The sequence below is a fragment of the Gracilinanus agilis genome, chromosome 3 (genome assembly GCF_016433145.1).
Source record: "Gracilinanus agilis isolate LMUSP501 chromosome 3, AgileGrace, whole genome shotgun sequence".
Classification (NCBI taxonomy): domain Eukaryota; kingdom Metazoa; phylum Chordata; class Mammalia; order Didelphimorphia; family Didelphidae; genus Gracilinanus; species Gracilinanus agilis.
In genome coordinates, this window is record NC_058132.1 from 46,205,405 (window position 1) to 46,230,222 (window position 24,818).

The following is a 24,818-nucleotide window of genomic DNA, read 5'->3' on the forward strand; positions in this document are numbered from 1 at the left end:
TGAAGATAGCATTCTGGTTGATCTGTGGTTGATCACTTATGGGCCAGCTTTCTGTAGGGGCCTTCTTTTAACCAACACATTGGACTAGCCTTTGAGGATGCCAAAGGGAAAGTGCAGCCTATTCTCGGGAAGGACCAAGAATCTTCAACTCTTCCTTTCACAAAAGGAATTGTGGTCAAGATGAATGTTACACTGCCCTTTAGAGCATTTCAGAATTGGCAGACATGATTCCTGGGGCTTGTTACAGAAGGAAATGGGCTGAAGACATCAAGAGATTCTATCTGAATAGCTCCGGTTCAGTCCACAAATGCCTGGGTTCAGCATAAGGGAATCAAATTCAAGCCCTGAAAGGCTGAGAGTATTCTCAGTGGGCCCTAGATTTAGAGCTTGGTCAGAGCAAAAAAGTCTTCATCCTGGGAAGCTTAATTGGTTGGTCTCTGCTTTCTTCCAACCATAGAATCTCTCTGACTCTAAAGAACTCAACACAAAGTGATGGAGTCCATGTTATGGGAGATCAATCTAAACCTAAAAGATAAGATCAGGATAGTAATAACTACATGATTACATTGGATCACAAGCTCCCTCAGGGCAGGGCATGACTTTCTTTAAAAAAATTGGATTCCTAGCACTTAGTCTGCCACATAGTAGGTACTCAGTAAATATTTTTAAGACTGATTGACTAAAAAATGGCCGTGGTGAGGGAAAGCCAGAGAGCATATGAATAATGGAAAAATAAAAACCAAGAATATTTGTAACCTGAATTGTTCTTTATCGCAAGAATTTGACCTATGTGTTTAAAAACATAGTGCTTTGTTACTCTAATCAAATAATGTTAGAACTGGGAGAGAACTTAGATCCTACCTCATCATTTTATGGATGAAGAAATTGAGGCCTAGAAATGGGAAATGACTTGTTCAAGGTCAGACTGCCAGTAGGTGGGTCTTGAACACAAGCTATATGCCTAGTAGAGAGTGCTAGATTTGGAGCCAGAAAGACCTGAGATCTAATCTTAGCTAAATCACTCACTAGTGGTATAATCTTGGATAAATCACCTAAAGTCTCTTTGCCTCAGTTTCCTATCTGTAAAATGAGGATAATAAAAGTACCTATCTCATAGAGTTAATTGTGAGGGTCAAATGAGATAACATTTAAAAGTGCTTTACAGAGGACAGCTGGGTAGCTCAGTGGATTGAGAGCCAGGCCTAAAGGCGGGAGGTCCTAAGTTTAAATCTGGCCTCAGACACTTCCCAGCTACCTGACCCTGGGCAAGTCACTTGACCCTCATTGTCTACCCTTAGATACATAGTATTGGCTCCAAGACAGAAGGTGAGGGTTTAAAAAAAAAGTGCCTAAAGCACTATAGAAATGCTAGCTATTATTATTATTTTACAATGTCATGCTTATTAAGGTTCTCTTTTAGAAAAGGTACAGAATGTAATTCGCAGTGAGGGAATGTGATTGGGTATGAGGCCACTGGGGGAAGAAGCACCTAGGATTAATTCACAGATACCCTGACTTCCAGGCTAGGGCTCTGTTTGCCCACTATCTTTGGTTGTTTTTCCAAACAGAATGAAGGACTCACCAGCTCTCCAAAGTGCTTCATGGCATATTCCAGCACCCCAGCAGCTGCTTCTGGCTGTTGTAGCTTATTATTGATGCTGGGAAGACAGAAAGAAAAGGTGGTTAGCCTCACAAAGCTGGGTGTGGAGTGAGATGCTATAGACCCCACAGAAACCCACTTGCCCTTTGGGGACTAATTCCAGTAAAAGTGGGGAGAAAACTTCAGTTATTTCCTCCTGCCTGGAAAGGCCAGCTTGAATGATCTCATTTGAAGAATGTTTTGATTTTACTCACTTGGGGGTGATGCAATCAAGGCAGCACTGTATTCATCAGTACTTGGTAAGCTTACAACTTGACACTCCCTAGAAACTCTTTCCTTCAACTAACCCTATCAGCCAGGAGCCAGGATGCCACAGGTCAGAGACCACCTAGTCTTAGAAAAACAGAAGTCATGGTTCCCCGATCTCTCAGTCCTAAAGCAAGGCTGCATAAACTCCTTCCTCTGTAGCTTCATAGACCCAAGGGATGCTGCTGGTCCCGCTCATCAATTGCTTTCAGTAATTAGAGCAGTTGAAAATAAAATGAAACTAGCCAACTGTGTAAGTGACCCACAAGCGGATGTGCACCGGATGGTTCACACCAGTGACAAGGCTCTCTCCTCTCAATATGGCCAGGGAACTAAGCATGCTCTCCTAGCAGAACTGTATCTCCAATGCTGCCAGGGTCTCCTCAGATCCAAGACACTACTTATTTGTTCCTTCTTCCACCAAAATAGCTTTTTCTTCTTTATTAGGCTACAGGTGGTAGGGCTGTTTTGTTTTGCTAAGGCCTGGCATGCAGTAGGTACTTTTTGTTGAATTGAGTTATAGAGCCCACACTTGCAATTGTGCTTAGATGGCAAGGTGTGAAGAAAAGAGACTGGGGCTGGAGTCTCGACCCTGAGAAAACACTTGAATAACTAATAAGGGAGCTGGACTGGAATGTCTAGGACTGTGTTGGTGAACTTATGGCACACATGCTGCAGGAGGCTTCTCCCTTTCCCCTCTCCACAGTGCCTGAGAACATTTCTGCCCCTCTGCCCAGCAGCCAAAGAGAGTGCTTCCTCCCTCCCCTGTCTGGGATAAGGGGGCAGCTCACATATGGCATAAGTAGTTTGGGCACTTGGTCTCTAAAAGGTTTGCTATCACTACTCTAGGAAGTGCTTCCCATTTTTAAGACTAGGTTCTCCTTAAGGTTCCTGATCTTTTTGTCTAGTACTTTTCTTTAAAAAAAAACAAACCAAAAACCAAAAACCAAAACCAAACACCTTCCATTTTAGAATTAATATTTGTATATTGGTTCCAAGGCAGAAGAATGGTAAGGGAAATTGGGATCAAGTGACTTACCCAGGGTCACACAGCTAGGAAGTGTCCGAGGCCATATCTGAACCCAGGACCTCCCATTTCTAGCCCTGGCTCTCAATCCACTGAGTTATCTAGCTGCCTCCCATGCACTTTTCACTTGAACAGAGTTATGCTGTAATTAGAAGAAGGTGGCCAATAGAGCCCCTAGTGTCCCCAATGAAGAAATGAGCCAGGGACAGGATCATGCTAGTAGATTAACTTTATTTTAGCACCTGCATTGGTGCTAAGACACTAACTAGCTGTGTGACCCTGGGCAAGTGACAAATGAAGTCTTTCCCACCCCACCCTTGCCAATTGCCTAGCATTTATTGTACTTTATGTGGGGAGATGCTATTTCCAGGTAGAATAGAGGCTATTTGAGGGCAGGGACTATTTCATTTTGGCCTCTAGATCCCCAGGCCCTAAGACAGTATGTAGCACGTAGTAGGTATTTAATAAAAGCAGACTGAATGATTGGTGTACACCCCCATCAGGTTTCAAGGCCCCTTTTCTAGTTTTACAGATCACAACATCTGGGCTACTACTTACCCTTTTCCCTTCTCCCCATGTTCTCTTATTTGGTACTGAAGACAACTTTTAAAAACCCCAAACCCAACAACATCTTTTGTTAAGTGGCCTATTCACTGATGGGAGAACTATTGTGGCCACACAACAGGGTTCATTCCAAGCATCCAGTTCCCTGGTTTCCCACTTTCCTTTGACTGACATCTGATGTGAGGACTGGAAGGAGATTATGGATATCCACTGCATTTTTTGGGAGGGGAGGAGGGAGGAGAAGGGAAGGAGGGAGAGAGAAAGAGAGGGCAAGAGTGAGAGAGAGAGGGAAAGAAGTGGGGGAGAAAAAGAGAGAGAGGCAGAGAAAGGGAAAGAAAGAAAAAGTGAGAGAGAGACAGCAAGAGAGAGGGAGGGAGGGAGAGAGTGAGAGAGAGAGAGAGCGAGAGCACAGACTGAGGCTATTAAGCAACCCAGATGCCACAGTTCTCTTTATCATTTTAATTTCCTCCAGAAGGCTTTCTCCTTAAGCTGTATTCTCCCCTTGGCCTTTTGCCTTTGTGAACTGTCCATGTATACAAATCTGTTGGAAAATTCTAACTGATGCTGTTGAGATTTCAGCAGATTTCAACATGATCAAAATTACCAACTTAGTAATGAATGGAGGCAGACATTTTTGGATATTCCATCCATTTCCCCCTTCTCTTATCTCTTTATTAAGCACCCCAATGAGTTAGGCACTGTATTGATAACACATAGAATAGCAAAGACGTAATCTTCATATTTAGGAATTTCTACCCTAATGGGATCTCATATATATATATGATAGATGCACATACAGTATATAATGATCATAAAGTGGACATTTTCTATTTTTGAAGTGTTGTTACTGTTGTAACTTAACCATTAACTGTTGTAAAGTAGAACTTTGTGAATGTGTGGGAAGAAGTTATCTACTTTTCTCTTTTGATTTATTTACTACCAATTCAATAAGGCTACCTCTAGCTGTCTCATCTCCAACCTCACATTTTGGGATTCTTCCAGTTTTTATCTCCAAGAAACAATTGATACATATTCTAAACGCCTTTCTTTGCAACAGCAAACTAGACTACTAAGGCAGAGAATTCTATGGGTAAAGGGAAAAGAACAGAACATCTCACATGAGATTTGCTTTGCCTACAAAGTCCGGAGCGTACTTTCTTCTCCTTTGAATTGTGGGGGTTGGTGGGTCAAGAAGTCCTTTTAGAACCCAGGAATACAAGGCTTCCAACTTACAGTCTCCTAACTAGGGAACACATGGCTGTCCTTTGAAATCTGCCTGTTTCAAACCCAAAAGGAGTTTCATGAGGCTGAGAGGAGGAGCCAAAGGTTCCTGCTGAGAAAGGCCCTTTGCTCAAGAGATCCCTTAATGAGGACCTGCAATTTTATGGGGCAGCTGGAATTTTATGAAGCTCACTGTATACAAGTTCTCCTGTGGGCTTCCTTGCTAACACTAGAGGAATTCTAAAGGGGTGCTTGTTCAAAGCAGAGAAGTGTTTCACAACACAAACCAGAGCAACACTAACAGTGGGACCAGCAAAAGAGCAGAGAAAAACAAATCAGCCAAGGAGAGAGGAGAGAGGGAAACATGAAGAGGAGGGGGAAGTAGAGGTGAGGAGATAAAGAGAGAAGAGAAAAAGAGAGAAAGAGAGAGAGAGAGAGAGAGAGAGAGAGAGAGAGAGAGAGAGAGAGAGAGAAGGAGGTGGAAAGAGAGATAGACGTGAGAGAAGGGAGGGAGTGAAAGAGATATTGAGAAAGGTAGAAAAGGAGAGAGGAGATACTGAAGTGAGGGAAGAGGGGGAGAAAAGACACATAGAAAAGAGGGAGTAGGAGAGAAACAGAAAGGAGGGAGGGTTAGAGAGGGAGAGAAAAATTTTAGCAGGTTCCCCAAAGCTTCAGGGTTTAGAAAAACGACTGGCACACCAAATTTTCCAAAAATAGCTTCCCTCTCTGGTGTATACCTCCCAAAGGCCAGAAAAGCAAGAGATTCTTCCCAAGGGCTTTTTGTGTTAAAAGATGTTGAGGCTAAAAGGATTCCAATAGCAAGGTATCATGAGAAGCAGCAGCTGTTGAGTACCTGATGATTCTCGCTGCTGATTTAGGGCAGGGGTACTGTTTGCTGCAGGGTGCTACTGGCTGAGACTCTCCTGGTCTGTCAATCTACATACAGAGAAAACAATTGTCCAGAGAAGAATAACCTCAGAGCCAAACCTAGAGAAAGATGGAAAGAGTTGTGCCATTTGACACGTACAGATTGGAGACAAAAGAAAAAGAGACTGGAGAATCTTTCACTGGGATGGCAGGAAGGACAGGGAGGGCAGGCATGGACACATATAAGTACACAGATGGAACCACAAACTGCTCCTAGGGACTTCATTTTCATTAAAGAAGGCTTTATTAAATACAGAGAGCCTGATTGACTTCTCGAAGTTTCAGGGGCTATCCTTGCCACAATTCCACAGAATATGAAGCAGGGAAGAGGCACTCTCTTGGAGCTTTGGATTCTATATGTCTAAGGAAGGACCACACTTAAGTTACTTTCCTCCCTATCATCCAGCCCAGTCCACCATACACAAGAATGCCCAAAATGACCTTGTTTCTACATACTTAATGATACACTGATTCAATACATCCAAAAAAGTGAAACAATGAATCAAACTCTCTTCAGATGCAAAAGGCTGACCTACGGTACTCCTTTCAACTACACTTCATCTGAAATACTGGCAAACAGGATTTCTTCTTTCCTAATGACCTAAGTTTGACATCATGCTTTTCATAGCAAGGTGTTTTGGCACTTTATTTTGTAAAAGGGGAGGATGAGAGCCAGAACATCTCACGGTCTTAGCAAAGCAGTAAGTGGTAATCCAAATACACTCTTTCCTCATCAGAGCTGAGCCTGAAGTGACAGTCTTTAAAAGGCAGTAGTATCAGTCACACCACTTGAGAAACCAAAAAGATCATTAACCATCCTTTTTCCTTTAGTGGATTTCCTAAGCCATTTCCTCCAAGGGTTGCTTGAATCATGTTTAATTATCTCTCAGTGATTTGTCCTGGTAATTTCTTTCCGATGGCTCCTCTAGATTTCAACTCTATGTCTTGCAAGAGTCCTTACCCTTCTTGATGACCTTCAATCTATTAAGCACTAAGTGATGCAGTGACTGTTTTACATCAACCCCAACACTGTTGCAAAGTCCACAGTCAGATAGGTTACTGTCACATCTGGGAGAGTTCTTATGCTTTACTGGTGCTCCTATTAGGCTTTTATGAGGACATTATTATTTGCTTCCCTAGTGTCTTTGGGCCTGGGCTCTCCCTGCTATTTACAGTGTAGACTACAATCTATATTTCAACCAATCTTCTGTCAAGTGAGAATTCTGTGAATCTCCCCAGTGTTTAGCAGGAAGCACATACCACCCAGGTGTTAGGGAACTGCTGCACTGTCTGGATGAGATTTCAATCCTGCTAAGTGTAACAATAAAAAGAGCCAGTTCCCGATGTTATGACAGAAGGGAGAGAGAGAGAGAGAGAGAGAGAGAGAGAGTCTATGAGGGTGAGACCCTCTTGGAGCTCTCCCCTCTTGCCAAATATACACTGGGAGACTTTGAGGGGGTGTCACCCCGAAACTGGGAGGAGATTCCAATCCTGCTAAGTTTTAAGTCTAGGGGGCAATCCTGACATAATTTTTTGATTCCCAGGATGTTCTGTGCTGGTGGGTGCTATCAACCATTTGCAAGCACTTTTTCCTTAAGACCCCATTCTGTTCTGTATATTATAAACAACATTTTGTTATCACTACATGAACCATATGAAGAAATCAATGTCTTTATCTGCTAGCCGATTCACTTCTTTGGGCCTTTGGTAACATCAGAAGAAGGAAGAGCCTGAGAAATTGAAAGGCAAGTTGGTCTCCTTTTGATTGGGGTGATTTGAAAGGGAAAAGACAGCAATTAAGGGAGAAAGTGAAGGGAGAGCTTTTGAAATGTTCAGGGAGGGAAGAATGTGACATGACATGTATTTCACCAATTTAAATGCAGACTGCAGGCAAAAGCAAGGGAGAGATTGAAAATCCTCAGAGCAACCCAATTTAAATTCAGAGGCAGGTGAAAATAGGCCTCATGGGTCTGCTAGGATCATAATTTCATTGATTTGTGTCAAGAACTTCGAAAGAATCACTTTTTTCCCCTCCAACATACTGAGGAAAAGAAGGTAGGCTCCCTCTGTAAGGTTTTGAGGCTGGAGAACCCTATGTCCTTGAAGCTTTGAGTGAACCAAATTACCAGGCTGTTGGAAATGAGATGAAATAGATTTGTTGAGAGGTGACCAGCCTTGGACAAATGACAATGGATTCCCTGAGGTTTGGTCCCAGAGTGGCCCAGAAGCAAATGAATCTTGATGTATGTCCTCACCTTCCTATTTCAGTAATTTCAGATATGTCAAAATGTCTTGAAGAGATGTAAAAGTGACAGCAGTAGTGGGGGGGTTTGAAAAGAAAAAAAGAGAGGAAGAGAGGGCCTAGCCTATTCCAGGTGAATGAGTGAAGTGTTCTCAAGGCCAAACCATCTGGCTGCCCACTGCTGCTTTCATTTTTCACATTCAGGACTGTCCCCAAGTCTTGAAGAGAGTCGCCTAATCTAAAGGGAAGCTCTGCCCAAGATGCAGTCTGACTCCTAGAGATGAACATAGTTCCTCATGGTGAGTTAGGGAAGCCACGCCACCTCTGTGCATCTCCTGACTAAAAGGAAGACTCAGAGGGGCTGAAGCCGGCCCAAGGTGGATGCACCATCTTCTGAGTGTCAAGAAACACAATCTGGCTGGCTTGGTTTGCAGCCGAGAGCCCTGTCAGAGGCGTGCTGTAAAAATGATGAACGCCTGTCACATCTCCCAGGCTCGGGCTGATTTAGGGAGCTATTGGCAGGCGCGTCACTCCCAGAGTGTCAGCCAGTTAATTACTTCCAACTTTATCTTTCTTGTCAACACATCCTGACAAATTGGCCATTATCTTTTATTCTACAACAATGAGCACTGCTCCTTTTTCTGGTGCTGCCTCTAGTTTCACTCCCCCCACTCCTCCTCTTTCCTGCTGCTTTTTCACATCCAGAGGAAAATGAAGTGTTCTCAGCTTAGAGGAAATTGTTGGCAAGAATCTGATGTCCAGAAAAAGAAAGGAAAGGAAAAAGGAGTTGACACAATGAATCTCCAAGAGGATGCAGATGGCCTGTCATCCTGGGTTCTTTGCTTCCATTCTAGAGACAAACAAGAACTCGGAAAAGAAAGCCACTGGTACCCATCCCAGAAGCTTTGTTCCTATCAGGGCCTATTATTTCATATGGGATTACAAGCACTGTTTAATCAGGCAAGACCTGGTTGACATCTGTTCTTGAGAAAGATGCTTCCTCACCAGGCAATGACTTGGTGGTTCCCATTACCATTCTGGGTACCCTCCTCAGAGGCAGACAGCTCCACATGTTCATTTGAAGGCTCTCCCATTAGTACTTGATCAGAGCTTGAGACTAGGGCAGGGCAGCCTGGAACTGTGTCAGAGCAAAGGTTCTGTAGCTCCATGTACCTACTTCAACCTTCCACTACAAAGGCCTGGGGACAATGAAGGAGCCTAGAGAACTTCTAACCTGAATATCAGTTAACAGCAGAACACCTTCCCTACAGCTATACCTTGATGGCTTGAGGCAATGTGTCACCAATAAATTATATATTATGCAATATAAATATCAGTCTGCTTCGCGACTTGAAAAATGCTTTATAATGGCAAACTGTTATATCATGAGCCTACAGGAGCCTGGGAGTAGCCAGAAATAAATTTGAGTCTACTGACTATTGGTAAAAGGTCTTATTTCATGGGTATGGCTGAATAGAGGGCATTTAACTGTTAGAAGCTTCAAGCCATCAAATTACAATCTGTTGCTTGTGCCTTAGTTATAAAAAAAAAAGTTTCCTTTCCGTTCTCTGCTAGTGAGAAGTTTTCAAGAGGGGTACTGATTATTGGTGGCATATTGACAGGCTAGGAAATGAGTGAGTGCAGAGGCCTGGAATGTGTTTTTGCAGAGAAATGAGTGTTTTCTGAACAGATCCTCACCTCTCTGTACCAAAAGCTCTCTCTCCGTGCTAGAGAGGAGGGGGAGCAGAGCAGAATGAGGGAGGAACAGGGCTGGGTACTTTTCCTGGAAGCCAGGGAGCAACTGTTAAATCCAGTCTTACTCTTGCAGACAGCACAGTGTCAACACCTTTGCAACATATGTTTAGAATTAAGATGCTGTGAGGTAAGTTTTGTTCGTCTCCTGAGAGTCCTGGGTCCAGCTCCAGCTCCCTTCACACAGGCCGCCTAACTTCCCTTGCCATTAATCGGTTGCTCAGGCACAATAGTCTCAAGTTCCGTTACATTCTTAAAGAATGACCGGTCTGTTTTCCATTCAGTCCAGCCTCAGACAGGATGGCAAAGTACTAGCTCGGAGGGAAGCATCAACACCCTTGGGGGCAGCCTAGATCAGGGACTGCTTGTCCTTTGTCCTACCTTCCCATTAAGGTTTTGGCTGGAGATAGTAGACATTTCTGGAGGTTCCAAAGGCAGGGGCATCTGGTCCCTCTCTGTAGAGGGGCAGTACATAAATGTTCTTAGATTGTTGGTGAAAGACTCACCTATTCCAGAGATAAAGCTTGCCCTATTTTCTTTTTCCTGTACTTATTACAACCAAGGTTGCAATGTCTTAGGCACTAAAAGACTGATAGTATAATTTTATAATAGTATAGTATAATAAATCTAAAATTAACAGTAGGAACTATTATAGGGACCTAGGGAAGCAGGAAGATCAAACTCCAGGGTCTACCAGAAGTGCTCTCAGTTCTTCCCAATAGTACTGTCCTTGGAATCAGGAGAAGAGAAAGCTAAGTAAAGGGACAACTATCTTTTTGTTCTAAGATATCATGATCAGGAGTATTTATATATATATGCTTCTACCTCTTATTGAAGCATAAGCTCCTTGAGGACAGAGACTGAATCTTCTTGGAGGCCTAGTGAGTATGCAGAGAATGTCTGTGAAAGAGTTGGTTAGGAGAAGGATGTTCTCCATGCCTAAAAAGGATTAAAGAACAAATAAAGCAGAGGAAATATGGGAGAGATAAAGAAGAATTTGGACATTTAGGACAGGTGATCAAATATCATCATCTCTAACTATGTTTCTCCCTCTCCAACTGTCTCTTCTTCCCTTTCCAGGTGTTGAAAACTCCCTGCCCTCTGATTTTCCTCAGAAGTAGCTTCTGGTCTTCCGCAGCTCGGAAGAAAGACAGTTCTCAGGGTCTTTAGTGACTTAGGCCTCCCTCACAAGGTTGTCAGCCTAAAAAGCCTTGACAGAATACTTGTGACACTATTCAATGAAGCAAGCTGTGAATGTGAAAAAGAGAGTTCAAATATTAACTCAAAGTACATACTGAAAGCCATTAAAAAGGCAAATTCTCTAAGATGGCATTTACCCGAGCCTCAAATTATCTTTATCTCAATTACTTTGAAATCAATATTCTTTAAAGGACTGGGAGACACAGGAATTAACGTATCCAATTTCCTCCTCAGAGATGTCCAAGAAAAGGTTACAAGTCTTGCCAAGAGGTGAGATGGACCACCTCAAGGACATTCCCAGCTAGTACAAGCTCCAAGACCCTCTGTGAACAAGTGTCCACACTACGGGGAAACATCTGAATGCTTCTATACAAAATGAAAGCAATATAAGTTTCATTTCCACAGGTCATTTAATAGCACTTCAGAGAAAAAGGGGAAGAGCCATAGGATCTTCAGAATAAATTTCCCATTTCCCTTAATTTGCCTGCAAAAATATGCAATATGGGTATCAAAGCACAACTGAGTTAAGAGGCTGACTGGAAGTCAGGGATAGGGATTAAGAGAAAGAATGCTCTCCCTTCCTTCCCATTATTCAGGAATACTTGACTGGCTTCTGTTCAGAACTAGGGCTTTAATTTTCAAGTGCGGAGCAATGCAGAGAAGAGGGGACACTTAGTATGTGTCTGCTTTGGAAAACCTAATTTTCTGGCATGAGATGTTTCCTTCACTGGCTCACTTTTCCAGTTTTCAGATTTATTTACATTCAGGCAAGCTAAACAAGTTGGGAAGAAAACCTTCAGCAATTCAAGAAAAGCCCAACTGTTGAAAGGAACCTTATGCAAGCATCAAGGGTTTGTTTCCAGGAAACAGATGTCAGGAAAGGCATTTGTTTTGTGATACTTCAGAGGGTCTAACTACTCATCACCTTTCCTGGAAAGATTACCACAGGGTTGGCAGGTACAGGTGAGAGTCACTTTCTCCCTATGCATGAGAAGGCATTAAGAACTCCTTCCTGGTAGAAGGATAACAGAAAAAGATGAGGAAAAATGGACAATATGTCACAAATTCCAGTCCTTCTTTTAAATTTGCTTGCCAAACGGGAGTTCTGAAAGGCAAGAGCTAGGCAATCACTTGAGGATTTAGTGCTTAAAATGCTATTATGGTAGAAAAAGGTATAATTCCATTTGGAGTAAAGAAGATCAATGAAATTATCTCCTTGGAGTTTGGAAGACCCCATTGTAGGCTGACAATTTGACTGTAAGTAGGCTATGGGCAGGAAGCTGGTACAAAGCTGACAGAAGCTAAGAAAGGCATTCTTGTTTGGGTGCCAGTTCTGAACAGTATCTTTTGAGTGTGATGGTAGCCTGCTATAGGATAATTGCCAAGAAGTCTTTCACACGTCAGTCAGTATACACTGGCATCCCAGGGACATAAGAAATATACCTGGGTGCACCTTGTTCATTTCTTGCCTTTTCTTTAAGATGAAAAAAACAAAACACATTTAGTATCTGTGCTAGGTTTAGTATCTCAAGACCTTATTTTATGGAGGTTAGGCTACTTTTTTGTTTTTTTCTTAAAAGGTATTGAAATTATCCTCAAGATTGAATTGGCTTAGAAGAATAAGGCCTGGGCTGCTGGTATAGCTTATTAGTGGTCTGAGTTCACAAAGAACCAGCATGTGAAAAGCTAGAGCTCCTCCTTCAGGTTTCAGACCAAAGACCAGCAGCGTGACCAACACTGGCACAGGAAAGCTGGGCTCAGCTGAGTCAAGGTTATAACTTCCACAAACACTCCTTTCCTTGCTCTGAATGTCCTTTCCCTGTTATAGCTAAGAAAATCTCCTTTTGTTAATTGTTAAGTGGACCACAAGAATCTCATTTCATTCTAACATCAAACCTGAGGTAACAGTCCAACCTGGTCAATCCTGGCCTATTATGGTTATCTCTGGTGACCTAAAATGAAACTGAACCTAGAAGAGAAGCTCTGGATATGGAAAAGGGCCCAGACTATATAATGTGAGAGGTCTGACTTTGGGGGTATGTGTACAACATATCATGATTTTCAATATTAATACAATCTCTGAGTTGGAGAAGACTTTGGAGGACAATCAGTCTAATATCTGATCTCAATGATCTTTTCCAGGAAAAAGCAGTGATCATCAAGCATTTGAAAATCCCAAGTGAGGAGAACCTCATGCTTTCTGGAGGCAGACCACCCATTTCCCTTTTGGGCAATGCCAACTTTCAGGAGGCAGTTTCCTCTTAAACCTAAATTGACCCATTTGCAATGACCAGGTAGTCTTCTTTGTCATGCCTACTGGGGCAAAGCAGATCAAGCCTAATCCTTCTTCCACTTGATATCCTTTCAAACACTTGAAAGATATATATTAGTGATTCCCAAAGTGGGCACCACTGCCCCCTGGTGGGTGCTGCAGCAATCCAGAGGGAGCGGTGATGGCCACAGGTGCATTTGGGGGCAGTGAATAATTGTAAGGGGACAGTGATAGTATGTGACAGGGGGCGCTAAGTAATATTTTTTCTGGAAAGGGGGTGGTAGGCCAAAAAAGTTTGGGAACCACTGATATATATATATATATATCATTATGTTTCCTGCAAGATTTCTTTTCCCCAAGGGAAATATCCCTCATTTTCTCAACCAATCCCTTCATATCAAGCTCTCAAGGCATCTTGCCATTCTGGCTGCCTTTCCATGGATGCTCTCTAGCATCTAAATATGCTTGCTAGTTGTTAACCAAAACTGAACCTAATACTCTAGTGAAGGTCTGGCCAGTGTGGAGAATACTATTTCTGCAGTCCTAGATACTATGCATCTTCTAATGCTATCTAAGATTGTTCAGCATCTGTATTAGATTGACTCATACTGAAACTGTTTGTGCACGTTGATCTGTTCAGTCATGCCTATCCATCTTGTACTTGGAAAGTCAACTCCTGGGGGTCTCCAGCACTCACCATGATGTGTGGCAAATAGTAAGTGATTGAGATGTGTTTGCTGACTGACTCCACTGGTGTCCTCCTTCCAAGCTGATATCAAATCGTCGATTACTACTCTTTGAGTCCAGTTATTCGTTTCCATGACCACCTAACTATACTATCATCCAGCTCATATCCCTCTATCTTTCCCACAAGAAGCCTATGGGAGGAGTTAAAAACTTGGATAAAGTCTAGGTAAACTACATCTACAAAACTGTCTGCTCTACAAAATCTAGAAATTTTGTTAAAAAAGGCAATGAGCTTAGTCTGTCACGAGCTAGTTTTGATGAAGGCATGCTGGTTTTTTGTAATCCCCTCTTCCTTTACTAGATGGTTTGCAATCATCCTTTTAAAAATGCGTTCTAGAATTTTGCTAAGAATCAAAGATATTCTCACAGGCCTATGGTTTTCAGACCCTATCCCCTTCCCTTTTTTTGAAAATTAAGACATTTACCCTCTCTAGTTCCATGGTATCTCTTTTGCTCTCCATGATCTTTCTGAGATTACTGACAGTGTGTCAACACTCACAAAAAGTAACCAAGGATATATTTCATTGGAGCCTAGGGCATTGAACTGAAAGGTAGCTAAGTGCTTTCTATCTCCCTAAGCATTCTGGGTATCAACTCCTGATGACCCACTTTTGTTTTGGTCTTTCTAGTCCAAGATACATCCTCCTTAGCAAAGAAAACAAATGCCATCAAAATAAGGTTGTGCAGCACTGACTTGAGTGTCTTTCTGTTGGGCTGTTATCTACCTGCCCACCCTAAACAGTAGAGTGTTTTCCTATGGTCCCCCCAAGATAATTTAAAAAAAATTCTTTTTGTGGCTCTTATTTTTCCTTATCGATCTCAGCTCATTAAAATCTTTAGCTCTCCTGATATTCTTGAAACTATTCCATACTTCACATTCACCTTTTGTCATTTGTCACTGCTTCTATCACACATACATGTTTTTTAAAGATCTAAGTCAGTGAGTTCCCTGTGCATCCGCATTTCTAAAAAAGACAACTTCCTTCTTCACAACTGTACCTTCACAACAGAATTTCTTTCTTGAAAACTTACTATACCTCCTAGGTTGACTTCTCTAAGAGAATTTTAGTTTATGACATTTTAACTATTTGAAATTCACTCTCTCAAAATGCAGCCTGTCCACATCTCAGTCCATTCCAAACATTCCTTTCTTCTTTCAAAAATTCTAAGATGGATCTAAGACTTCCTCCTAAGGTTTCCCTGGTTTCTACCCTCCCAAAACCTCATTATTGGTGAGAATCAGACTGGAATAGACATTCCTCTCATTGGGGAATAATACCTTATGAAGAATGAAACTGTCATTAGAGGGAGTCAAAAAAAATATTAGCTGCTCTGCTTTGGTGTAGGAGTGAGGGGAAAAGGAGAGAAAGAGAGAGAAAAGTAGAAGAGAGAGACATAAAGAGGGGTGTGTGGCAGTGAGAGAAGGCAAGAGGAAAAGAAGGATCAAGAGAACTTGAGGTAAGTCCAGCATAATCTAGATCAGTGATGGCAAACCTATGGCACACATGTCAAAAAGGGCACACAGAGCCCTCTCTGTGGGCATGCTTATAGTCACCTGCCAGAGTTCATTACTAGAAAGCTGAGGGGGGGGGGGCAACTGGGTAGCTCAGTGGATTGAGAGCCAGGCCTAGAGACGGGAGATTCTAGGTTCAAATCTGACCTCAGACACTTCCCAGTTGTGTGACCCTGGGCAAGTCACTTGACCCTCATTGCCTACCCTTACCACTACACTGTATTGACTCCAAGATGGAAGGTAAGGGTTTAAAAAAAAATTAAAAAAAAAAGAAAGAAAGAAAGAAAGAAAGCCAGAAGGACTCAAGCTATTCCCCTTCCCCTCTCCATGCACCTAAGGACATTCCTCATTTCACCCACTCCTCTGCCCAGCAGCCCAATGGGAATACTTCTTCTCTCCCCTATCTGGGATAAGGGGGAGGGGCTGGGAGGCACGGGGTGGGTGGGCATGGCAGTCTGTCTGGGGGTGGGGTGGTATGGAGGTAGGGACCAGCACTCCATCTCTAAAAGGTTCGCCATCACTAGATAATTGAAGTCTGATGACAGGCTCCATTTTGGTTCTGCTTCTATTGGCCTTTACCCTAATGCTCATTCCCTCTGTTTCTGGATTGATTCAAATGAATATGTCTTAATATACAGCTACTATGACCCCTTCTTTCTTCCTTCACTTAGCCTGAACCTTTTAAAAAAGGCATCCCAACCAAACATTAAAATAATTTCTGTTATAGAAGCTTCTTAAAATGCCAATGGTGCAATTCTGGGATAGGGTAGAGTTACTATCTCTTAGAGGAAGAGGAAAAAAAGAAAATCCTGAAGGGTACTTAACAAAATTTCATGAACATTTATTAAGTGCTTACTATATGCAAGGTACTAGGGGCACAAAGTCAAAAACTGAAATGCAATTTCTGCCCTCAAAAAGTTTTACATTCCATTAGGGAACATACAATATGTAAACAGATGAGCAAATACAAGGTAACCTGAAAAAGGAGGAGAACACTAACAACTAGGGGGAGGACCGAGAATAGTTTTTTTTAGGCTGATGAACTTCTTTGTTGCTGGCCTAGGCTGTTCGTTGGCCATGATGATCTCTAAGAGTATGCCTGAAACATACCACCTGTCATGGTAATCTACAACTCTTGATTTCTTTTCTGCACTAAAACAAGATCCCTGTTCAGACACATTCCAGTTTTGTATACGCTTTGCAAAATAATGAGTCAATCAAACCCTATTTCCCATGGAGATATTAAGTATAAAAGGAGAAAAATTATATCAAAAGGGAAGGGCACATAGGACAAATTGCAATTTGTCTTTTCAAAAATTGGTCTCTAATCTCATGTTTTGGAGATTTTTTCCAAGTTTCCCCCAAGTTCAATTTTTCCAGGATTTCTAGTTCAAACTTCTAGCAAAGTTACAGGGAGAGGCAGCTGAGAAATGTTTAAGCAAGCATAAGACAGTGTTAAGATCCAGGTAGAGCAGGGATTTTAGTGTCTAGGAAGTGATGATCAAAAAAAGGAATAACCAATTCAGTAAAAAAAAGCATTCAATGCTCTGCCGAAATGCAATAAAAAGAGTAATAATTCTAGTTAACACACATGAATTATGTTCACAGGACTTCCCGGATGAATATTCTCATTCCAAATTGGATTCCCCATGTCCTCACCTTATATAATTTTTAGAATTAGATCTAGACCCTCTTCTGACCCCAGCCTGTTCTCTAATACAGAAGAGCCAGTGTTGGCAGGGTCACAATCCAGAAGACTAAGCTAACTGGAAACTCACTAATTTCCAGTCCCCTTTCAGTCCAGAGATTGTTCGGGCAAAAAAATCAGACTCAAGTCTTTTTTTCCTCCATCCTCCCCTCCTCCCCCTTCCCCTGGCCCAAGTTTGTATGACTCCACCCATAGGCACCTGATCCTCCAAGATGAGGTGGGAGGGGCTAGCACCAGGGCCACAGTGAGGGCGGAGGTATGGAAAGCAAAGATATTTAAGATGCTGGGTCTGTAGTGAATGAAAGGCTTTAGAAGGAGGATTAAGGAATACTTAAACTAGGTTTCACCCTCAGGAACTTGAACTTTGGAGGGAAGGGAAAAGAAAGATCACTGGAGGCTAAAGATAGCAGTGGGAAAAAGAAAGACGGAGCCAATTTAAGGTTTGAATTTGCAATAGTTCTTAGTAATCTCCAACAGTTTGCTCTCGAGAATCCCAAACCCACACAGAAAGGGTCGTCCTCTGACAAAATGCCAACCATAACTCTCTGCTCTCTGGTCTGGCTCCTCATCTTCACTCTTACCTTCACCAGTCACCCTGCATCATTAGAGAAGCCCCCAAAGCGCAAGACACCTGCCCAACTCAAGGCTGCTATGTGCTGCGAGGAATCCAGGGGACTGAAGGCCCAGATTGCCAATCTGACTAGCTTGCTAGGGGTCCTGAGCAAAAAGCAGGAGAGCGACTGGGTCAATGTGGTCATGCAGGTAATGGAGCTGGAAAGCCACACCAAGCAGATGGCCACACGCCTCACGGAAGCTGAGAGCAAGTTCTCCCAACTGAATAACCAGATTGACATGATGCAGCTCCAGGCAGCCCAGACAGTCACCCAGACTTCAGCAGGTAAGAAGAAAGCTGCCCCTTCTCTCAAGCTCTAATTAGCTGTGGGGTTCCTTGCTTCCCTCATGCAAGGAACTCTAGATCCCCTGAATGAGTAGAAGACAGTGCTCATTGGGGAATAGGCACTTCTATATAGGGGCTTGGCTAAGTCTCTTGCTTTTCTACTTTCTTTTAAAAATTCCCAGTAACTGCATAATTTCCCTCACCCTCATGTTACTGTGAGATAGAAAGAGGCAAACATGATGGCCTTCTCTATACTGAGAGGTGAGGGGATGGAACCAAAGTCACACATCAAGTCAGTAAGAGAACAAAGGTCCTGGTCGCTTTCTTACATATGGACTTGATCTCCATAAAGAAACCGGCAATACCCAGACTTAGTCATTTGCTGTCCTGGAAGCAATGTTTCTCTGAAAATTCTTATTTTAGATCTCTAATACTTCTTGTGGTGAGGAAGTAATTATTTGCTGGTGGAGATCCATGGCCTTCTGTTTTCTTGTCGGTCCACTTTGACTGGCATGTGGTCAATCAAAGAGAGCCAAAGCTTTTTAGAGTTAGCCTCTGAATTCAGAATGTACCAGTACTAAAAAGACTCTTCTCTCTCCTACTCCTGTCTCTTCCCTAAGTTCACCCACAAAATGAACAAAGGGCTAGAGGGGAGGATTTGTGTGGGTCGAATTTTGTTGGGGAGGGGGACACCCTTGAATCCTCATCTCTCAATGAAGTCTGCATGCTCTAAAACCTATGAGATGGTCTATGAGAATTGCTGCATTGGAAATAATCCATTAACAGTTGCCAAGTCCTTGGTAATCAGTCTCCGATTTTAGTTATGTTGATCTTTCCAGTTTAGTTCCTGCCAAAATCTGAACTCTTCTGTAAATGTCTTAGAGAAACAAGAATTACTTTCATGCAATAAAGAAGACGACTAGGGGCTTTAGTTGCACAGCATGGTTTTAAATAATCAAACAAAAATGATTGACAGTTTCTGTTTGGCTCAGTCTAAGTGAATATCAATTCAAAGGTATCAGGGTTCTTGTGAGTCTGCTATCTTTCTTTTATAATAAAGGAATTATGTTCATTATGGACCAAAGAACAAAGAAACAACTTTGCAATAGGAGGCTAACTCTAAAGGTTCTTTGGTTTCAATTTGGCTCAAGAAAGTATTAACACAGAAGAATTTTGTAAACTTTTAAAAACAGGCTGACATGCGAAAAGCCATCTCCAAGCATTTGTACCCTAAACTCCTCTCTGTGATTGCCTATGTATCTTCAGGCCATTTTACAGAAGAGTAAGTACTAATGCTAATTAGCAGGAGGATTCTGACAATACCACATTCATTAGATCTTCTTCCTTTCTAGCCCTTTGAGACTCACTCTGCTAGGAGGGGAAGCTACATGATTCAGTAGACTGAAATCCAGGCTTGGAGATGAGAGGTCCTGGGTCCAAATCTGACCTCATATATTTCCTATCTGTATGTCCCTGGCCAAGTCCCTTAACCCTCATTGCCTAGCCTTTACCACTCTTCTGCCTTGGAACTGATATTTAGTATAGATTCTAAGATGGAAAATAAGGATTTAAGAAAAACAAAAACAACTCATTCTGCTAGCCATGTCATAGAAAAATAAACTAACCAGAGAAGGTGCATACCAATCACCAATTGTACCTTCTCTGGAATCACTGAGAGAGAAATCCCATCAATAGCAAGGGGCCTTTTCCAGACATCACCTCCCCTAGTGCCATCTCTTTTGAGATTGCCTTCTGCCTATTCTCTCCATCTTGCCTGTGCCTATACTTTGGGTGTTGTCTCCCCCATTTTATTTTATTTAAAATTTAAAAAAAAAAAAAGCCTACCTTCTATCTTAGAATCAATACTGTGTATTGGTTCCAAGGCAGAAGAGTGATAAGGACTAGGCAATGGAGGTTAAGTGACTTGTCCAGGGTCACACAGCTAAGAAGTGTCTGGGGCCACATTTGAACCCAGGACCTCCCATCTGTAGACCTGACTCTCAATCCCCTAAGCTACACAGCTGCCCTCTGTCTCCCCCATTTTAACTGTGAGTGCCTCAAGGGCAAAGACTACATTTTTGCCTTTCTCTGTATCTGCAGTACTTAGTACTTATTGCCCCACCACACAGGAAGCACTCACTGTCAAAGCTGGAAAGGTTTGGGGACTCCTTCTGGGGGTAGTGGGAAAAGTCCCTGTTGGGGAAAAGGGCTGGCAAAGCCTAACAAACACACAGGACTCCTATCAGGCTAGTTCGGTAATTATAGAAACACTAAGAGGGACATCTTGGCATTCAGGGGAAAGATGTGGAGTGTCAGTGTCCTTGGGAATCCACCTCATTCACTCTTCTGCTATATATCTTGCCCCTAGATTTCTTATTTTATTCCATCATTGTCAATCCCTGGGCTAGTGGAAAGAGATTCACCAAGAGAGCCACCTTCTTATACAACATGCCCATATGTTCTGCAAGGAAGTTAAGTAGATTGAGATAATTTATGTAAAAATACTTCACAAAATATGAAGCACTGTGCACATACTCATCATTATCTGCTCTCTTAATCATCTCCATGCTTTGGGTTCTGTAGAGTCAACAGAATGAGACCCTCTACATCAAAAGGATCCATGGGGTTCCAGGTTCTTCTCAGGGACCACTGTCCTGCCCATGACGCTCTCAGCTCTGGCCAACACAGGGAGGGGAGTGGGGGCAATGATACAAGATTAAGTGTATAAAGGTGAGCTGTATCCTCAAGGGCAGTTAAAAATCATTTTCATCCAGACTAGAGGAGGCCGATCTAGCCAGTGCACTTTGGTTTTGACATTATCTCAAAGAGTTAACCTAAAGGTGTTTTCATTGTGGCCTAAGAGCTTGGCATTATTAAAGATGCGAGAGAAATTAGGGTATTAAGTGGCTGAGAGATTAGATTTTAAAAGAGCGTGAAATCCATCTCCCGTAATTGTGGCCGTGGTTTGCATTAGCTGTTACCCTCTACAGAGAGGGCAGATGATGTAGGACACAGGCCCTTCCTGATCACAGAGGATGGTTCATGCCATTGAGACACCTTTTCCTCTTAGCTAGTCAAGGATGCACCCTGTTTTATAAACAAGAGATGCATCTCAGTGCTTCTCCATTTAATTTGATACTGAATTCACTGGGGAGAAATTTTCCACTTGGTGTTTAGAACACTTGAAAATCTAATAGGAGAGGTTTGGCATTTTAAAGTCTGTGTTAGCACTGAAAAGATATACTCCTAATCCAAATACATTAAATGTGAGGGTGGGGTGGGGGTAGGAGAGGGGGAGAAAAGAAAAATCTCATGTAAAATCAAGAAATCTGCCTGCTTTGGCCACAACTAGAAGCAAATCTACAGTGTATGCACAGCTTCGAGGCAGGCACCAGCAGGAGAAATAAAACTTGCTGGCTGCATCCTAGAATCTGTTTAGTGGGAGAATCTGTTATGTAACAGCAACCTCTGTGACCTGCTCTATTTTGACAGCCAGGAATCTGCTTCTGAAGGTTTCAAACCACTTGTCTGAGAGTCTATTGATAACCTAGCCAAGGCAAAATCTTTTGTATCTCAACCACCAATATAGGGATAGGAGTAGGAGCTGGTTTTATTTCATAAACAACTAGGAAATTCCATTTAGCAAAGTAACTTAGCATTGTCTGTGCAACTCATAATCTTAACTGTCTAGTACACTGAAGAGGGATAAAGTGACTCACTCACAGACACACAGCCAATATATGTCAGAGGGGAAATGTAAAATCAGATCTTCCTGGGGCCGAGGTCAATTCACTCTTCACTTCCCTACAGCTGCCTGCCTCATCACCTGCACCAGATCATGCTCAAATCAATTTTAAAACTTTTCACCTAATTAATGCCGATGTGATTTCCTTTGTTGTAAACTAAGTCACAGAATAAGCGAACACTTTGTGTTGAGATGCTCACCCCAGTGGTTTCTGCTCCACTTTCAAACAGATGCTGTCTATGATTGTTCCTCACTGTACCAGAAGAATTACCGCATCTCTGGAGTGTATAAGCTCCCTGCTGATGAGTTCCTGGGAAGCCCTGAGCTGGAGGTGAGGTATCTTGAAGCACATTACCAACATTCTTATTCCTCCTAAGCTCCCACCTCAATAGAGATAGCAGACATTATTCACGGCCTCAGAGAGGGAAATGGAAAATAGGAAGAACACCAAATATATAAAACAGAGCTAACATAATATTCTGTAGCTGCTCCCAAAACATGATTTTCTTTTGGTCAAGACAAGCCAAGGGAGGCATTCTGAAAGGCCTAAGGATCTTTACACAGCAAAGCTGCCAATATGAATCACATGTTTTTTGTGCATAAATATATGTCTGCTAGACAACCAATCTAAGCCTGGCCCACCCTGTCCTCTGCAGGTATTCTGTGACATGACGACTGCAGGTGGTGGCTGGACTGTTATCCAGAGACGGAAAAGTGGTCTCGTCTCTTTTCACCGTGACTGGAAGCAATATAAAGTGGGTTTTGGCAACATTCGTGGGGATTTCTGGCTGGGAAATGAAAACATCTACCGGCTATCCAGGCGCCCAACTACTCTCCGAGTTGAAATGGAGGTAATTGCTAGAACAGGTTCTATAAGGTAAGGCCAACAGACCGAAAGCAGGGATCCAGGATGAAGGCAGGGCACATGGTCAGTGAGGCTGGGTCCTGTTTATTTTTATGAAAGAGCTTATTTTGGTCAAGGGAATGGCTCCCTTTAAGACTAAATCATCTATGTATTCCTGCAGTACTGACCAGTCCTCCAAGATGGTGGTTTACATTTTTACATTCATCCTTATGATGTCCCTGAGCAGGAGACAGCAACAATGGATTATGAGCTACATTCCACAGACAGGGTAATGAAGAACAGAGAACCGAGGATAGCTCAAGGTCAAATGCTAAATCCAGGAATAAAGCTAGGTTTAAAACTCAGGTTTCCTGACTTCCAGTTAAGGAAAGAAGAGTGATAACCAAGTTTTCATAGATTCTCTGCCAGAAAAGATACATGCCTAAGGAAAAAAGAAATGATGCCAAGATTTCACTTAGCCTCTTACAAAATGGCTGCTAGTAGGCTTCTTAAATAGGACTCTTTCCTCTCTCCACCAGGACTGGGAGGGTGACGTACGCTTCGCTGAGTACAGTCACTTTACCTTGAGCAATGAGCTAAACAGTTACCGTCTCTTTGTGGGGAACTACAGTGGCAATGCAGGACGGGATGCTCTCCTTTATCACAATAACACAGCCTTCAGCACCAAGGACAAGGACAATGACAAGTGCTTAGACAACTGTGTCCAACTCAGAAAAGGTAAAGAGGGAGGGGAGGGCAGCAAATCCTGATGAAAGGGAGGGGATAGACAGAGTGGAATATATCTGGCTGAGTAGACAGAGTGGAATATATCACAGAACAACTGACATTTGGATTTAATGTTTTTGATACAGACCATCCTTACTGCTATTCAAAATTAATATTTCATATCGCCAGTTTCATATATCATCTAAACTCTATACACTTAGGCTTGAAGCATCAGAGCTAGAAGGGACCTTAAAGTTCTTACAGTCCGACCTCATTTTACAAATTGGGAAACTGAGGGAGGGAGAGAGAGATCATTTGGGTGTCCTCTTGAATAAACGACACGAATTTATTAGAATTAACCTCCTTCTTCTGATAGGTGGATACTGGTATAATTGCTGCACAGATTCCAACCTTAATGGGATTTATTATCGCCACGGTGAGCACAATCAGCACCCAGATGGCATCACCTGGTATGGCTGGCATGGCTCTAGCTACTCCCTCAGGAAGGTGGAGATGAAGATCCGCCCTGAAGACTTTGTACCCTAAAAAGTAGCTTGTACTATAAGAGGGATGCAGAAGTTCTAGGAGACAAATAAGGTTGGGGTGGGGCACCAATAAGGTAGTAGGATAGGGGTAGGGATGGGAAATCACCTTGTAATCAAGCACCAATGAAATCACTCATTTCATCTAGAAAAGCACAAGCCTTGTCAGGCTCAGCCAAAGACCAACATAACATTAACAAGATCCGTACCAGCATCAGGGAGGGACATCAGATAGGGAGAGACGTTTAAAACTCTTAGGGCATTCTTCTCAGTGGGTCAGAACTGGCTTAGTTTAACCTGGGCCTTCTGAACCAGCAGTAGCTTAAAACCACTCTCTTGTCCTGCATGATTCATGTTTCAGGAGAAAATCATCAGGAGTTAGTACCTTATGCTTTCTCCAGGGCCATGATTAAGTGAAGACAGAAAACAAATCTCTTGTAAAAATGAACTGTATTATTTCAGACCTCAGGAGAGATACCAAGGTTGGGGATAAGGTGAGGATGGCAAAGAGTTCCTATTTCAAAACCCAGTGAAATTGCTTTTGGTCTCAACAATTCTTTAACAGAGTAACTGCTCTGTTGAAGGTGAGCTACCTTAGCAGTCTTAGCTGCTCAAAGAAAACTCCAGGGAATTGGACCTTGTAATCAGAGTCTCAGCAACTCACCTTCCTGCCCTCAATCATAATAGAGTACAAAAAAGAATGAGGTACACAGAGTGATCCAGGTAAGAACTGGAGAGAAGATGCATAGGTCACTATTAGAAGCTCTCATAAGACTAAGTGGGAATCAAAGAACTGCTAGGTACACAGGATGCTGGCAAGGAATTTCACCATAGTCCAATGGATAACCAAGTAATCTGAGCCCAGACATTTAATATAGAAAGAGCTATTCTCATTCTTCAGAACTAAGGAGCAAGAATTATAGTCAGAGAACTTTAAAATTAGAAGGGCTCTTAGAAATTATCTAGAACCTTCCAGCTCCGAAA

The 24,818-nt window shown here is 42.5% G+C and overlaps 2 protein-coding genes across 2 annotated transcripts in view; one reads left to right on the forward strand and one right to left on the reverse strand.

The window, feature by feature from the left end:
• Positions 1 to 24,818, reverse strand: part of MTOR (mechanistic target of rapamycin kinase) — a 112,173-nt gene that overhangs the window by 43,520 nt on the left and 43,835 nt on the right. Inside the window, exon 29 of the mRNA XM_044667737.1 lies at positions 1,583 to 1,658. Within this exon, the coding sequence (XP_044523672.1) occupies positions 1,583 to 1,658 (76 nt within the window). The remainder of the gene's footprint in view (positions 1 to 1,582; positions 1,659 to 24,818) is intronic.
• ANGPTL7 (angiopoietin like 7) lies at positions 17,406 to 24,090 on the forward strand. The gene is made up of 5 exons (XM_044667738.1): positions 17,406 to 17,977; positions 21,953 to 22,053; positions 22,379 to 22,573; positions 23,106 to 23,304; positions 23,669 to 24,090. Exons 1-5 carry the CDS (start codon positions 17,608 to 17,610, stop codon positions 23,836 to 23,838), a joined length of 1,035 nt encoding a protein of 344 aa, XP_044523673.1. The 5' UTR covers positions 17,406 to 17,607; the 3' UTR covers positions 23,839 to 24,090.

What these genes read in the sequence shown, in the direction of transcription:
- ANGPTL7 (XM_044667738.1), top strand. Translation starts at nt 17,608, where the DNA reads ATGCCAACCATAACTCTCTGCTCTCTGGTCTGGCTCCTCATCTTCACT. An exon ending in TGGGAAGCCCTGAGCTGGAG is followed by an intron (nt 22,054 to 22,378) that starts GTGAGGTATCTT and finishes TGTCCTCTGCAG; the next exon opens with GTATTCTGTGACATGACGAC. An exon ending in CTCTCCGAGTTGAAATGGAG is followed by an intron (nt 22,574 to 23,105) that starts GTAATTGCTAGA and finishes TCTCTCCACCAG; the next exon opens with GACTGGGAGGGTGACGTACG.